Below are 16,488 nucleotides of genomic sequence, written 5' to 3' on the forward strand. Positions count from 1 at the left end.
CCGAGCGGGGCTCCAGCGGCAGGGCGGCCGCCGCCGCAGCTGGAGGGGGAGGAGGACGAGGAGGAGGGAGAAGAGGAGGAGGAGGAGGACTACCAGGAGGGGGAGGAGGAGGAGAAGCAGCAGGAGGAGGGGACGGGGCCCTCTCCAAGTTTGTCGGGACCTTCTTTGGAGGCGGCAGAGGCGGCAGCCAAGGAGACCAGGGCTGGGCGCGGGCTTGGGACGGGGACTAGGGCCGGGCCCGGGGCGGCTGGGCCGGCGCCTCCGCTCTCCTCCTGCTCGCGCTTCAGCTTCTGCTCCTGCTGCGGCCGTGGCCCCCCTCGGCGCGGCTCTACGCGCTGCGCGCCCACTCAGCCTACCGCTCCCCGGCCCATGTACTGGAAGCATGAGAACGCCGCCCCGCCGCTGCCCGAGGGCTGCCGGCTGCCGGCCGAGGGCGGCCGCGCCACCGACCAGGTGAGCGAGCCAGTGGGGGAGCAGCCACGGCCCGGGTGGGCAGAGGTCGGGACCCTAGTGGACCCGGCGGGTGGCGGGCGGCGGCTCGGAGGAGGGCCGTGGGGGTGCGCCTGTGAGTGTGTGTATGTGAGTGTGCGAGCGCGCGCGAGGGTGGGGGGGATGGTGGCGCGGAGAGCGGGAACACATTATGCAAATGTTGGAGGAATTTCTCAAAAAGCGATTTAGCAAAGACACAGGCGAATCAAGAGGAGGCGAGGCCGGTATTGTCCGTCTGAATAGGCGTTGATAGCGCCGATGCGCCAGCGGTTGTGCCGGCTCAACACTGCGAATCCCGACGTGGGGCCGGTCCCGGGCGCGCCGCGGGGCTGGAGGGTGCTTTTTCCTCCTCCCGGACGCCTCTCTTTTCTCCTTTTGGTCCAGTTTCGCCCCCGCTCTCGCCCCTATTTCGCTCCAGGTCTCCCCAGGCCAGTCTTTGAGAAGCGCCCAAACCCGTGTCAATATCGCCGCGTCAATTTCGCTGCGCGCGCGGTGCGGGCTGGCTGATGCTCCAGGCGCTCGGGGTTTTATTTTCCGCACCCCCATCTCCTTTTTATTTTCTTTCTTTCTCTCTTTTCTCCTTACTGCATTTTGTGCCGAGAGGAGGAGAAGGGAGCGAGGAAGGGGGGTGGGTGGAGAGAGAAAAATTCGATTTTTAATTACTACCATTAAAAAATCAAATTTGCAATTCTTTGGGCGGCCTGATGGATCTCACTGATTGACAGTTGGAATTGACACTCTGGCTACCTCTTATCTTGGGCATTCACGACAATTTCTAATTGCAGGTAGTTTGTGTGTGTGCGCGTGTTTTTTTTTCCCCCCTCAGAGGCTTGGATTGCAAGGGAACTAAGCGATTACTTCAAGAGCCACGGGTTAAGTGCAGGGAGAGGGGGAGAGAGAGGGAAAAAATCCAATCCAAATTCAAATTGCTTCATTAGAGAGACACCGCTTTTGTGGGGAAGGGCTTTAAATGCCCACTACAAAGTTAGGACTCATTGTTCGGCGCGGGTTTATATAACAGGCGCGGGGAGGCGCTGGGCTCAGGCTGCGCCGAGCCAGTTCTGCAGCCGCCGCCGCCTGCGTTCGCTTCCTCTACCCCCCTCCCCCAGGTGATGGCCCAGCCTGGGTCCGGCTGCAAAGCGAACACCCGCTGCCTTGAGGGGACCGCGCCGCCCACCATGGTGAGTCTGTCCCGTCACGCCTTCCGTCCCCGGTCCCCCGCGGCCGGGCCCTGGGGACCTGGCCTGCCTTTCCGGTCCCTAACCGCTGCCCATGCGCTGGGCGATTCCCAGCGGGCGCCGCCCCTCTCTGAGCCTCCGTTTTCCTTACGCGAATGTAGCCTTTTGACTTCTCCCAGCACCCAAGACGCGCATGTTAGTAGTTGAAGTCGTCCCTTCCCCTTAAATTGGCCCTTCCATTCATGTCCTCCAGCCCTTGGCGCGGCGTCCCGGGGGGATTTCGTTGTCAGTTGGCACTCTAGGGGCCCAGATTTGTCTCCGAGGGTGCAGCAACTCTGGGCGACAGGCTCAGCGCCGCGCTCTCCCTCTCTCCCCCGTCGTAGGCTCAGTCGGACGCCGAGGCCCTGGCAGGCGCTCTGGACAAGGACGAGGGTCGGGCCTCCCCTTGCACACCCAGCACACCTTCAGTCTGCTCGCCGCCCTCTGCGGCCTCCTCAGTGCCGTCCGCCGGCAAGAATATCTGCTCCAGCTGTGGCCTCGAGATCCTGGACCGCTATCTGCTCAAGGTGAGAGACTAGGGCTTGTGTGTGTGTGTGTGTGTGTGTGTGTGTTGGGGAAAGGGGGAGGGTGCAGCCCAGAGGACTGCAGGGAAGCAATTAATTCCGTATCTCGGCTCAGCTGCTACTTAATTGCGCCGCCTTGGGCAAGTCTTAATTTTCTTTGAGCCCCCGCGTTCCCATCTGTAAAATGGGAAGAGTTCATTTCTACCTTCCTAAGCCACAGTGTTAACAGAAGAAAAATACAGTCACACGCACCTTCTGAGCTCCAGCGTCCGGGTCTGCAAATGGGGCGGAGGAGGCTGGGGACCCGTGTGAAAGAGGCCCGCTCTGAGCCGCCCTCCTTCCCCGCCCCCTCCCCAGGTCAACAACCTCATCTGGCACGTGCGGTGCCTCGAGTGCTCCGTGTGTCGCACGTCACTGCGGCAGCAGAACAGCTGCTACATCAAGAACAAGGAAATCTTCTGCAAGATGGACTACTTCAGGTAGGCTGCGGCCGCCGGGCCAGCAGTACCGCCGCACGCAGGGGCCGGGCGCGCGCAGAGGCCGCCTGTGCTGCATGGGGTCTCCGGTTCCCAACCCGGGTGTCCTGCGTGCACTCCGGCTCGCGGTGCGGGCCCAGCCCGCCAGCACAACGCCGCGAACCCGGAGCTCCAGGCTCAGCGCGGGTACAGCCACAGGTTCGGGCCCGCGATCCGCCTCTGGTTCTCGTGGCCCGATGGGTTTCGGTAGCGCCTCTGGTCGCTCCTAGGGTCCTGCCTAAGCTTCAGACTCCAGTTCCCGCCTCAAGCACCTCGGTCGAGCTCTGATGTTCCTGGCTCTGGCCCCTACCGGCTCCTGCTCCCGGCCGCAATATGGCTGCATTTCCATGTGCTGCGGCTCTGGGTTCACTCTTGAACCCTACTCCAACCGTGCCCAGGTCCCTCCCGGGCTGGGCCCGGAGCTCGGCTCCATACACTTACTCTGCCTCTGGCCCTGGCTCTGCGCTGGGTTCAGATCTTATCTGGCCCCAAGCACTAGGCCCTGATCCATCTCAAATCCGATCCCGTATCCAAGCGCCTCGTCCTACGCCCTGACCTCGGTCTCCAGTTCCGCCTCAACCCAGATTCCGGCGTCGCTCGCGTGTCACATTTCGGGTGTGGGGTGTCATTCGGGTCTTAAGCGCCCGTTGCAGCCCCAGCTCCGTCGTCGTTTCCCGCCCTGGCTTCGATCTCTCCCGGATCCAGGCTCTGGCTCTGGCTTTGGGGCACTGGGATCGGAAGGGGATGAGTTGGAGTGGCCGCCCAGTACCTTGCGTGGCGTTACTCTGGGCCGCGCGCTCCTCGCCGCAGTGCCGCGTCCCACAACTGAAGACGGAGGTCCCGCGCGTTCTCCTACGGCGCCGCCGCGTCGCCACCACATCTTGCGCCTCGCTGCTGCGGGATCTGACCTGGTCACGGGGTCGAGGTCACTGCGAGGTCAAGGGCTCCACGACTGCCCGCTCCATACCGGTGGAAAGATGGAAAAAGGCCTAATGTCAGCCTACCGGCCGATGGAGCCTCAGGAGACTGGAGTGGGCTTGGTTTCTGGCAGGGAAGCTGTTCTCAAGTGCTTTCTCTTGAAAGCTTCTCTCCACTGCCCCCCACTCCACAGACATCCATCCCATACTTGCCTCTGGAAGGGTCAGGGCTTCAGTCTTTCTGGGAAGACCTTTGCCCCCAGGAAGATCCTCTGAGAGTTAGGGAATATGGTTGAAGGCAACGCCCACCTTCCTACCCCGAGTCTTGAACCTCCAGGGTCCTGGAAAGAGAAAACCTTGAGTCTAGGGGGCGAATCTGCAGAGTCTTGAACCTCCAGGGTCCTGGAAAGAGAAAACCTTGAGTCTAGGGGGCGAATCTGCAGAGTCTTGAACCTCCAGGGTCCTGGAAAGAGAAAACCTTGAGTCTAGGGGGCGAATCTGCAGCGTTTGGGGCCGGGGTGCTCTGGGGAAACCATCCGGAGCCTGGTGAAAGGAGCTGATTCTTCCTTTGTGTGATGGGTGTGAAAGAATGTGCAGCTGGGGTAGACTGAGGCGCTCTGTCACATTGCCTGGGACTTTGTGTGCAATGAGTGTATGTGTGTTGTATTATCTGGGATCTGTGCAGTTGGTCTGGGCAACTGTCAGTGAGCTGTGTGGGGGTGATTGGACAGTGTGTTTTCCCTTATTGACAAGTCATTTGTCTTTTAGTTCATGCATGAATGGTAAGAACGTGTCTGTATGTACATGTTGAGATTTTGTGTTTATGCAAGGTGGCTCAGTGATTAGAGGTGAGAGGGTGGGGTAGGGTGAGGGGATTTTGAAATCGCATCATTCTCCATCCCCACTCTCTCCTCTAAGGGGGCATTCATGTTTAAAGCCTTCTGCCTAGGAGCTCTGGTAGCATAGTGGCTTAAAGCACTTGACTGCTAACCAGAAGGCTGGCGGTTCAAACCCACCCGCCACTCCTCGGAAGAAAGGTTGGGCAATCCTACTTCCCGTAGTGATACTGCCTCGGAAACCCAAGGAGGGGTTGCTATGAGTTGGGGCCAACAACAACAACAACAACAAGCTTAGGAACTGAGGGACCCACAGTGTGATCCTGTCTATCTCTGTGAATGTGTATTTGTAAATGTGGAACTCTGTGTGTGTGTGTGTGTGTGTGTGTGCGCGCGTGCGTGCGCACGCGCGCGCCAGAGGGTGGGCACCACAGTGGAGGGCATGCATCCATGTGTAACCAGATGTGTGTCCATCGTGATGTCTCCCCACCCCCTACACCCCCACCCCCGCCCCAAGACTCTGCCTTCTGACTGTTGGTTTGATCAGTGCAGAAAACAGGGGTTAGGGTCATGTGGAGCCACCTCCCTGCTCTAGGCCTGACTTTGGTTAAAAAAAGAAAGAAAGAAAAAGAAGGAAAGAAAAAAGCCAGCTGCTGTTTTGGGGCTCCTTGGACTCATCAGCTGGTTAAGGACAGGGGGCCAGGCTGGAGAACCCAGCAGGATGGTGTGTGGGCCTCAATCCATCAGGATAGGACCCTTCTCCCAGCACCTCTGGTGATGAGGGATCTGGCAGCTCTGGGAGCCACTGGCCAATGTTTTCTCACTGCTGCTCCAATCCTAGCTCATGCCCAGGCTGGACTGAGCCTCCTTGGAGGCTGTGCTTTATGGACTAGACCTAACTCCACTGCTCAGAGCCTCCACCACCTCTGGCTGTGGGTAGAGACAGTAGGGTGTACAGCTGTGAGGAGAGGCAGGAGCCTGGGCTCCATCAGGCCAACACTGAATCACTTTGTGACCTTAGGCAAGTCTCTCTGACCTCAGTTTCTTCCTTCCAGTGTTGTTTCCTTGAGCTGCCAAGGAGGTCAATGAAGCTCAAGGGACAGGGCCTACTTGGAGGGATGGCTTAGTCATTTCTGGGCTGCAGGTTCTGGACACTAATCCTTTTCCAGTGACAAGAACCCCCAAAACAAAATTGAACCAGATTTTTGGTTTTAAAAAAGAGAATAGAGACAATAAAAGCTCCCATTCCCTGGGCAGAGGGTGGAAATTGTGGTTCTTCTGGGGAAAGGCCAGGCTTTTCTCATCATTTCTTCCCCAGCCAGGCCTCCCTGCAGGCATAAACTATCTCTGCCAGGCCTACCTGCACCAAAAAGAATAAAACCCACAGAGAGGGAGAGAGAAAGCCAGCGGAGCTCCAACAAGGACTGTTGTGTGCTGAGAGCAGCAGGCCTGGCTCTGGGTGGCTGCTGGGAGGAAGACAGTGTGAGCGGTGGCATGGGAGACACAGTCCCCTTCTTGAGAACTAGGGCTCAGGGAAGGGTCTTGTGCTGAGATTCTCTAGACCTCTATTTCCTGAAGCCAGGGTCAAGAGTTTGGTGATTTGTGGACTGGAATATTCTGCCCCAAAAGAGGCCAAGATCTCCCGTTAGGATGAGAGGGAGGGAGGGAGGAAGGGAAGGATGAAGGCCTCGAGACTCTCTGATCTTTTGACCTCATTTCTATCTCCTATGTCCATATTCCTTGCCACCTTCTGTCTGTCCATCTGGTAGACCCTCCTTCAATCCCCATTGGCAGAACCAGCATTGATGGTGCAGGAAGTTAAGAGATTAGGAAGTTCACCTGGGAGGGGGGCAACAGAGTTGGGAGGTGGGAGGAGTGGTGGATGTGCTACCCCTGACTCATTTGTTTCGCTGGAAGGGCTGGGTTCCGCTGGCTCTGTGCCCTTAGCCAAGCTGCTGGACCTCTCTGCCTCCTTTTCTTCAACTCATCCTCCAAACATGGACCTCACCAGCCCTTGTGGGTTCAACTAGATTCCTACCTTTCCTTATTCTCTGAAAATCCTAATTGAAAAAAATTACCACGTGGGCAATGTGATATGCTTTTAATTTCTACAGTTGTGTGTGTATCTGTGTGTGTGAAGACCATTTTTCTGGGGAAAAAATAGTGTTCCTTGCTGAGGCTTTCACATCTCCACTGCCCTCAGCAACCACACCCTTCAACAGCCGCCTGCAGTCCCCTCCCTACCTGCCGCCGGCTGCCCCCAAAATGGGTCAGTGCCTGATCTGCAATGCCCTCCTCACTCCTTCAGCCTTCTGGAGCATGCGCCCATTGTATAGCTGGGGAGACTGAGGCCCCTGGAGAATTAAAAACTAAGAGCCCAGGGTGACAAAGTGGAGGAGAGAGTGGAAGAGAGGGTGGATAGGGGCGAGGACACCCATCATCAAAACGTATTGCACCCTTTTCTATGCCAGGAACTATGTCAAGACCTTTACATGCATTATGTCATTTAATCCTCAGGTCTACTACATGACACTCCCATAACCCCCACTTTAAAAGAAGGGAAACTGAGGCCCTGAGTGATGAGATCACACAGCTGATGAGAGGCAGCATCTAGATAGGCACCATGACTGACTGGCTTCACCATCCCGGCTCCTAGCACCCTAATACTCTCACCCTATATCTGAGCTAACTCAGCTTCCCTTCTGTAAAAGGTAGGACCCATCTAATGGCAGAACTCCCTCTCTGATGGCCCTGAGATTCCTGCCCAATTTCGTTGGCTCTTCAATGAGCAGGGGCTCCCACTGTGTCCTGTGTTGTGTGACTCTCCTTGGGTGGGTCCTGAGAGCACTATGGCTGGAGCAACTTTGCCAAGATCAGATCACCATAGTACCTGGCCCAATTGCCTTCTAGTCATGCGAGTGGGGAGTGAAGGGTTAACCATCTCTCTCGTGTTTCTGGGGGTGAGGGTTCAGAGAGTGCCCTGAGGTAGGCCAAGGCTGCCAGGGTTCTTGTCCCCTTGCTTGGGTCTTGTGACTTAGGGTACCCGCCCTCCCCCCGCCCGACCCAGCCCTCTCTGGCTTTCCAACTGGAGCCCAAGCCCAGTCTGCGGGCTCCAGCGGGAGAACCACCCCCTCCCCCAGAGCGAGGGTCCCCGGGGAGGCTCCGAGCCGGGAAGCGGCCCCCCACCGCGGCCGAGAGCGGCCCAGCGGCCGCCAGCTGTTGGGGGACAGATGTTGGAGGAGCAGAGAGGGGAGCGCGGGGGAGGGGCCTGGGACGGGACCTCCGAGGCGGCGGGGTGTTTTAACCTCTTAATTGCTGGTTCCGTTTACTGCAGCCTCCTCTCATGAGGGTTTGCATTCAAGAGAAGGAGCCCCGTAGAGGAAGGGCTCCATCTCCAATCTCCCGTTTCACGCAAAGAAACTAAGACCATCAAGTGAGCATCCTGAACATAAAATACGTGAACTCTGTTTTGCGTTTCTGTACGCGGGCTTCGTAACTAACAAGCCATTTCCACTCGGAGCTGCAGTTTCCTCAGATGCAGGAGCAGCTTAATGACCGGGAATGGGTCTTAGTAAGACCGGGGGGTGGGGCGGTCGGGATGGTTGTATTTGTTAGTTACCCAGGGCCTACTAGATACGCAAGGGAGGTAGGCCGGGAAAGCGTAGCTGACTTCGCCGAGGGCGCACAGATCCCTCCGCTCGACCACAACTACTTAGCTATCGCTGCCCAACCCACCCCAGGTGCGGAATAAGCAAGGCTTTGCGCGTTGCTCACCCGCTACTTTCAGCGGGCCCCAGGACGCGCAGCAACTGGCAGACGCCTCTCTATCCCCAAAGCACCTGGGTCCTTTGAGCCTTCGACCACTGCGCCCAGGACTCAGGGAGGGGAGCGCGCGCGCGCCCGACCTCACAGCGAGGCGAGGGTGGCGGTAGGCGCGCTTCCTGATCCCTTCAGCGCTCCCTTTGCGGCTTCTCAACGTCGGTTTCTTGACATTTCGTTGTCTCCGCCGCGGATTTCGCTGCTTCCGGAATCCCGCGCCTCCGGCCGCGCAGCCTGCCTGGGAAGAAGGCTGTTTGTCAGAGGCTCGAGCTTCAACGCCTCCTCTTGCGCGGTGTTTGTGCCTCTGACCCCTGCCCTGAGTGCCGGACGTGCTACTGGGGCAGCCCTCAACGCATCCAAACCCGAATAATGCTTTCCCGAAGGATCCAGCCCGAGGATGATTTTGCTGACTGTGCTGAGCGCTGAAGACCTAGGGCTGGGGACACCCTTGGCATTTGAGATGACATACTCAGGGTATTTCCCCTACTTGGCCTCGAGGACCCGGACAACAAGTTGCTTGGAGGTTACTCGCGGTATGGGTCTCGAACGCGGGGATGCAGCCACTGCGAGCGATCTGTGTGGGCGCAGGCCCGGACCTGGCGTCCAGGACTCTGGGCGAGAAGATCTGGTGCTACTCGGGGAGTCTGGGATGAGCCTCTGGGACATGCCACGCAAAGCCAAGCGCGGGGACCTCACACGGCACACTCGGGCGCAGCGCACACAGCGGAAGCGCACGGACAACGCAGGCCGCAGACCCGCAGACACTGGGTGGTGGTGGTGGTGTCTGTCTCTCCTAGCTTCTCAGAGCCGGAGCTTTTCCTACCTTGTCTGGCCCTTCTCCGTAAGGATCCCTCTCCTCGCCCGCTGGCTTCTAGAGCAGGCCAGGCCCTAGACCCGGTTCTTGGGAGTTTCCAGGGCCCGCAGCCCGAGTGGTGAGAACACGCGGTGAGAACAGGACTTCTTGTTCATCCACCCCAAATCCTGGCTTTCTCCAGATTCCGTCTCGCCGTTCAATTCTCGTGGGTTCTCAGTCCTTTTTGCACCTCCGAGGGGCCCCAGCCCCACACACTGTGTGGTCTTGGAGAAGTCACTCGCCCTTTCTGAATCTCCGATTCCACGTGTGCCAGATGAACACCAGAGTTCCCACCTCGCGGGGCTGCGACGACACTGAGGGGGTGCAATGTAGGCGTTGCGCCCAGAACCCTGCCAGCAGCAAGGGCTTAGCACACGGAGGTCGCCTCTTCCTCCTGAAACACAAGTATTCAAATGCCAAATCCCATCGGTGGTCAGAAAGTGCTCCCAAAACCGCTAGGCTGGCGGAGGAACTCAGGGTCGGACCCAAGGCAGGAACGGGGTGGGGCGAGCAAAGTAGTGTCTGCCACTCTTTACTTCAGGATTGGGAACAGAGACCACGGTGGTGCTGGGTTCTTCCGTGGGGAGGCAGAATTTCTGAGGTCGGACACTGCCTCTGTTCAGGGGGACGGATGAGCGGTCAAAGGCGCGCAGTGCCCCACGAGTGAACCGCGCCTCTTGGGTCAGTGTGCCCTTGTCTTCCTGATCGGAAAGAGAGGGTTTTGGGAGTGTTTCTGGGAGCTGAGACTGGCAGAGCCGGGGCCTCCTTGTTCCACCCTCAGTTCAACCAAAGACGGTTTATTCAACTAACAGTTGCTTGAAGGCAAGGCTGTAACCAGAGCGGTTTTGCTGGGCTGGTTTATCCATGCCCTCACGGCGTTTCTGGGTGCCCCTCCAAGTGGAAGGGTGTCACCCTGTGGACACACAAGCAAATCTTCTTAGTCCTCTCCCCCAAAGGAGGTTAGGACTTGTTTGCTTCCCCAAAAGAGTTTAGGTTTCCAGGCTTGCACTGGATGGGTGATGGCACCAATCCCGGAGGGACTGTGGAGGGGAAACCGAAGCACTAGACATTTATAAACGTGTGTGATCGCTGCTGAGAGGGTGGGTTGGGAGCCCAAGGACTTTGCTGGAGGGTGTATGGGGAGAGGGAGCAGGTGTGTGACAACTTAGGGGTGGAAAAGTGCTCCGGAGGGGTCAGAAAGACCTGGCATGACCTTCTGATGTACCCTACTGGGACTCACGCTTGGGGGTGAGGGAGGAAGATTTGAGGAAGATTAGGGAAGAGATGGGCCTGAGGAAGATGGGGGTCTACTGGGTTTAGTCAACTCCGAAGATCCTGGCTAGATCCTGAGAGCACAGTGGAACCACCGAAGGACTGTAAGGAACATGAGTCAGTGTGTACCCTAGAAACCTGGAATGGCTGTTGTGTGGAGAATAGGTTGGCAAGGGTGAGACTATAAGCTGGGAGACAAAGGTACAGACAGGTGGTGAGGTGAGTGATGATGTGAGCCTGGTCTAGGAGAGTGGTGGTGGAGTTGCAAAGGAGGCGATAGAGCCACAGAGGCTTAGGAAACAGCATCAAGGGTGCCTGATGATTGGTTGGTGTGGGGTTTGGTTTTCAAGCTTGCACTGGATGAGTTGTGGCACCAATCCCGGAAAGTGACTGAGGCTTAGAGGGTTGCAACAGGGTTACAGGGTAAATCAGCCACAAAAGGAACAAACTCTCCTTGGTGCCCAGGGTTCAGATCTGGGCTGACCTCTAGGACAACTGAGAATTGAACTGTGCTGCTTGCTGGAGGAGGAGCTCTGGTAGCATAGTGCCTAAGGCACTTGATTGCTAACCAGAAGGCTGGCAGTTCAAACCCACCAGTCACTCCTAGGAAGGAAGGTTGGGCAATCCTACTTCTGTAGTGATACTGCCTCGGAAACCCAAGGAGGGGTCGCTATGAGTCAGGGACTTGATGGCACATAACAACAACAACAACAGCTTGCTGGAGGGGCTCCCAGTCTGGTCCTAGAGGTAGTCATACCCAAATAGCCACTCTACAAAGTAGGGAGAGAGGAGGAGGGGCAGAATTTTGGTCTGGGTAGGATTTATTTTCTTTTTCACATTCAGTGTTAGAATGTTCCAGAGGCTGGTTCCCTGTTCCTCTGGGCTGGAATTCTGGCACATGCTTGGAGTAGCTGGATAGATACTTGACTGCAAAGCACTAGGCAAATAATAGTAGCCATTAGTGTTGCCATCTAGTTTGGCTCAGGGCAAGGAAAATGAGAACTTAGAGGGGTTGAACGGTTTGCCCATGGTCACATAGACAGTAAGTACCTATCTCTCTATTCTTCCAAGAAACTCCGAGCTTCTTTAGAGCTGGGGTTATAGCTCATTGATCTCTAGAAATAGACTGACTCAGGTTCCTATCCTTTCCAGCTGTGTGACCTTAGACAAATTACTCGATCTCTCTAGTCACCATTTTTCTCTCTGCAAGCTGAGGTCTACTTCAGATAATCCATAGACAACACTTAGAATCTTGCTGGGCACATGGTAAGTGCTAAAACATGTGTCTATTATCATTATTATTGTGTTTTCTAAATAGGTACAATGTGTCTTAATAAACTAATATACAAGTGCTTATTATAGAAAAATTGGAAAACCCAGAAAAGTACTAAGAAGTAAATAAAAACCATTTACCAGCTCACCTTCTAGGTGAGACTTAGTTACAGAAGGGTGGTGGATCCAAGCAAAGGAGAATGCCAGAGGGGGGCACTGAGGCTAGGAGCCTGGGAGTTGGCGGTGCGTGGTTGTGCTGGGGCTGTCTGAGCTTCACCATACTCCTCCCTGGCCCTGTGTCCCACAGCCGATTTGGGACCAAGTGCGCCAGGTGCGGCCGACAGATCTATGCCAGCGACTGGGTGCGGAGGGCTCGCGGCAACGCCTATCACCTGGCCTGCTTCGCCTGCTTCTCGTGCAAGCGCCAGCTGTCCACGGGTGAGGAGTTCGGCCTGGTGGAGGAGAAGGTGCTGTGCCGCATCCACTACGACACCATGATCGAGAACTTGAAGAGGGCTGCGGAGAACGGTAACCAACCCGCGCAGTAGCAGCAGCCGGCTGCACCTCTGCCCCAGCCCTTTCCTACACTTCCTTAGCACCCCTGGCAATTGCCTTCTCTCCCTAGACGGCTTGGAAGCAGCGTGGGGGTGGGGCTGCACTTGGCGCCTGTGCTTCGGGCTCCACCATCTACCCCTACTGCTTGACCTTGGGCAAGTGACTTCCCTCTCTGCAGCTATGTGTCCTTATCTCTAAAATGGGGCTAAGAATAGGACACCCCCTCCGAGACAGCTCAGCGGATGTAATAAAGCCAAGGGACCCTCGATGGATGCTAGAGACGGTTCCTGGAACGGAGCATACTCCATTTCTGGACAGCTCTCATTGGCCTGTCTTACCCCTGGAGCTGCCTGGAATGAGGTTTAGGGCAGGCCTGAAGAAAAGACATGACCCTGTCGCCCCCCTCACCACCGCCACTTTACTCTGGCATTAGCTCAAAGTCCAAGGTGGAGTTTCATCCTGGACTAGGGTCTCTAACTCTTAGAGAGTCAGGACACCTGTGCTCCAGTTTTGCTTGTGCTGGCTGTACTGACATGTGACGTCTCTCTGCCTCGCTGGGCCTCTCAGTCTCCCCATCTGTGCAAGATGGATGTCAGACTAGAATGATTCCTAAATCTCTTTTGGCTCTGACATTATGATTCCCTAAGACCCACGGGGTAGGTCCAGGTCTTTGGGGAGATTGTGAGGGCTGAGTCACAGATAGGATGGGGGCCAGAAGGTGAGTAGAGGTTGCATTGTGGGCAGTGGCAGGGACCTTTTCCATGATTTCCCTGTCCAGGTCTGTGGAAGCTGCTAACTGCCCTGTAAGCATGTAGTGACATCAGGAAGTAGGCAGAGGACCCCCATTTGGCAGGCAAGGAAATAGGTAGACGTTATCTGTAGTACATAACTTGCCAAAGGTCACATGCTAGCAGATCTCATTGACTCCAAAACTCAGACTATAATCCACCATACCATACTGCCAACCCCAACTTCTCGCAAAGCAAACCTGTAGCCATTGAGTTGATTTCCGACTCAAAGCAACCCTACATAGGACAGAGTGGAATTGGTCCATAAGGTTTCCAAGGCCTTAAATCTTTACGGAAGCAGACTGCTACATCTGTCTTCTGAGGAATAGGTGGTGGGTTTGAACTATTGACCTTTTGGTTAGCAGTTGAGTGCTGTAATCGCTGTGCCACCAGCTCCTTCCCCAACCTCCAGGGCCCCTTAATCAGAGGTCACAAGGCTAGTGGGGCTGCTGGGATGTGGCTGTCTCTCTGAGTTTCATCTTCCCATCTAGACACAGGCACACCAGCTTTTACCCTGCCTGCTCCCTGGAGGATACCATTATCACAGACTGCCTGCCTCGTCCCCAGCTCCATCTCTGGGGAGGGGGTATGGACTACTGGCTTCAATTTCCAGGCCCAGCCTGGGGACCAGCTGGAGTCCCACAGAGTGCTCCTGCTTATGACCACACCAGGACCATCCCTTTCTCCTGCCAGGATCAGGGCTAAGTGGGACTGGTTGGGACTAAGTGGGAGACCAGGGAAGCTGATGCTATGAAGTTATCTGCAGTGGCAGGCAAGCCAGCAGTGGAGCTGGGCTGGAAACCCAGGAGTTGAAGCTAGAACGTCCCCCTCACCATGGCCCATCAGTACCCCAGGCTCCTTCCACACCTGGTAGACCAACTAGGACCACGCCTTGCCAGTTAGCTCTCACAGCCAGGCCTGACCCCAGACTCCTGCCATGCAGAGGCCTTTGGAGGTTCAAGCCTCGGAGCTCCCTTATTGGCCAGCCCTCACTGTTGGCTACTGTGTCTTTTCCGACTAGGGAGGAAAAAACAAAAAAACAAAAAAACAAAAAAAACCCCCCACATGTTCATTGTAGAAAAACTAGAAAAGATGGGTAAGAAGACAAGAAAGAGCACCCCAAATGCCACCACCCCTCATATCTCATATTTTGGTATATATCTTTCCAGGTTTTTTGTATGCATGCATATAAAAAATCAAACAAAATCCACTGCCACTGAGTCAATTCTGACTCATAACAACCCCCATTGGGTTTCTGAAGCAGTAAATCTTTACAGAAGTAGATTGCCCAGTCTTCCTTCTGTGGAGTGGCTGATGGGTTTGAACTGCCAACCTTCTGGTTAGTAGTCAAATGCCTTAGGCATCGCCCCACTTTTGTTTTCCTCCAACATAGTTTTTCATAATTAAAATATAATAAACTGTGGATAGTGGTTATCTTTGGGTGATGGAAGTACTGGTGCTTTCTGTTTCTTCTTTGTGCTTATCTGTAGTTCCTGAGTTTTTTGTTAAGGAGCATGCATTGCTTTTGTATTCAGAAAAATTAAGTAATAAAAAATAAATGGAATATATTTAGTGGGTTAGTATGGTAGTAAAAGTAATATAAGTGAAGAGCAAATATCTGATATATACTCCAGTTAACAAAATTAAACCTTAGAGAAGTAAGATGACATATTATTTTTGTCAAAACTTTAACGTAGAGGGAAGGTATCCTTAATCATATCCCTCGGAAGTAACTGTTGCTAATACCTTGGTGTAAATCCTTACAACTTTTTTCTTCTACCCCCCCCTTTTTTTTTTTGCAAAATGGGATTACAGTTCTGTAACTTGCTTCTTTCCAATCTCCATCAGCAGCTGTTTCCCCTAGGTTAGCTAGGAGGGAAGCCCAGTTTTTTGGGTGGGGGGTTCCTAGAGTCAGTCAGCTTTCAGAATCCCACTCGGATGATGGGGCAGAGGTTTTGGTTTTCTTTCCTCGGAGCCGCGGTTTCCTCCGCTGTAAAACGGGAATTACCGCGCCCCTTCCCCGGGATGTGCGATGTAAAGGACAAACCAAGGGAGAAGCGGCCAGAACAGAGCGGACGCTCAGAAATGGAAGCTCCTTATCCAAGACTGAGCTCAGGGACTAGGACCCTGGGATCCCCCCCTCCCAGCCAACTCCGCTCCCGACCCTTCCAGGGACCAGCTCCCCCGACCCCCCGTGCTTTCCAGACTGCCAGTAGAAGAGATGGGGTCGCGTGGTCAGCCGCTTGTGTCGCCCCCAGGGAACGGCCTCACGCTGGAGGGGGCAGTGCCCTCGGAACAGGACAGTCAGCCCAAACCAGCCAAGCGAGCGCGGACGTCATTCACCGCTGAACAGTTGCAGGTACCTGCGCGGGCTGCGCGCGCCCCGGGCATGGGCGGGGCCTAGGAGTGGGCGGGGGTGAAGGGGCCTCCTGGCTCCACCCCCTGGGCCCAGCTCAGCCGCCGGCGCAGAGGGGCTGTAGCTGCCTGGGGCGTGGCCGCCGGGCTGCAGCCTCTGATTGGGCCCGGGCCTGGGTGACCTCTGCGCGCTGGTGCCTCACGGTCTTCGCCGACCCCTGGCACCCCGCAGGTTATGCAGGCGCAGTTCGCCCAGGACAACAACCCCGACGCACAAACGCTACAGAAGCTTGCGGACATGACGGGCCTCAGCCGCAGGGTCATCCAGGTGGGGCTGGGGGAGGACGGTGCTTTCGGGTCTGGGGAGGGGCGCAGAGACGGGGGCGGGCCCTCGGGCACCTCGAGGGGCTCTGGAGCCACCTGTCGGGACGCACGTGGCTGAGCTTTCTCAGCCGGTGGCGAGGCGCGTGCGACCCGTTTCTGAGAGGCTGAGGCTGCTGAAGCTGTCGTTCCAGGTGTGGTTTCAGAATTGCCGGGCGCGTCATAAAAAACACACGCCGCAGCATCCTGTGCCCCCCTCGGGGGCGCCGTCGTCGCGCCTCCCCTCCGCCCTGTCCGACGACATCCACTACTCCCCGTTCAGCAGCCCCGAGCGGGCACGCATGGTCACCCTGCACGGCTACATTGAGAGTAAGTGACCGCGGCGCTCTGCGGGAGAGGGTGGGTGGGTGATCGAGGCGTGGGGGAGCCTTAAAGAACCTTACGGCGAAGGTCTGGGCACAGGGAGTTCCTCGGTCTGCCTGAGTGGGTCAGAACCCTTAGTACGGGCAAGCCATTCAGCCATTGAAAAAAGACTTTCCAAGCATCCACTCTGTGCGCTGCACTAGGGGGAGAAAGGATGGACTCCTGCCCTAGTGGACCCTGAGTTCTGGTGGAGGAGACAACTTGAAGCAGTAACCAGACAGAAGGGTGTTATTTGAATTGTGATGATTCTTTTTTTTTTTTTTTATTAGGATTTGGGTGAAGATTTACAGAGTAAATTCACTTTTCATACAGCAGTTCACATATACTTTGTC

At 55.9% G+C, this 16,488-nt stretch overlaps 1 protein-coding gene across 1 annotated transcript in view; it reads left to right on the forward strand.

Moving 5' to 3' along the window:
- Nucleotides 1-369: 369 nt before the first annotated feature.
- LHX6 (LIM homeobox 6) overlaps nt 370-16,488 on the forward strand; it is a 24,596-nt gene continuing 8,477 nt past the window's right edge. Inside the window, exons 1-8 of the mRNA XM_007936641.2 lie at nt 370-453; nt 1,599-1,670; nt 2,051-2,233; nt 2,588-2,709; nt 12,022-12,242; nt 15,316-15,416; nt 15,645-15,740; nt 15,928-16,102. Coding sequence (XP_007934832.1) covers nt 370-453; nt 1,599-1,670; nt 2,051-2,233; nt 2,588-2,709; nt 12,022-12,242; nt 15,316-15,416; nt 15,645-15,740; nt 15,928-16,102 — 1,054 coding nt within the window. The remainder of the gene's footprint in view (nt 454-1,598; nt 1,671-2,050; nt 2,234-2,587; nt 2,710-12,021; nt 12,243-15,315; nt 15,417-15,644; nt 15,741-15,927; nt 16,103-16,488) is intronic.

This window comes from Orycteropus afer, unplaced genomic scaffold (assembly GCF_000298275.1).
Source record: "Orycteropus afer afer isolate SDZICR_OR568_19922 unplaced genomic scaffold, OryAfe1.0 scaffold00037, whole genome shotgun sequence".
NCBI classification, from domain to species: domain Eukaryota; kingdom Metazoa; phylum Chordata; class Mammalia; order Tubulidentata; family Orycteropodidae; genus Orycteropus; species Orycteropus afer.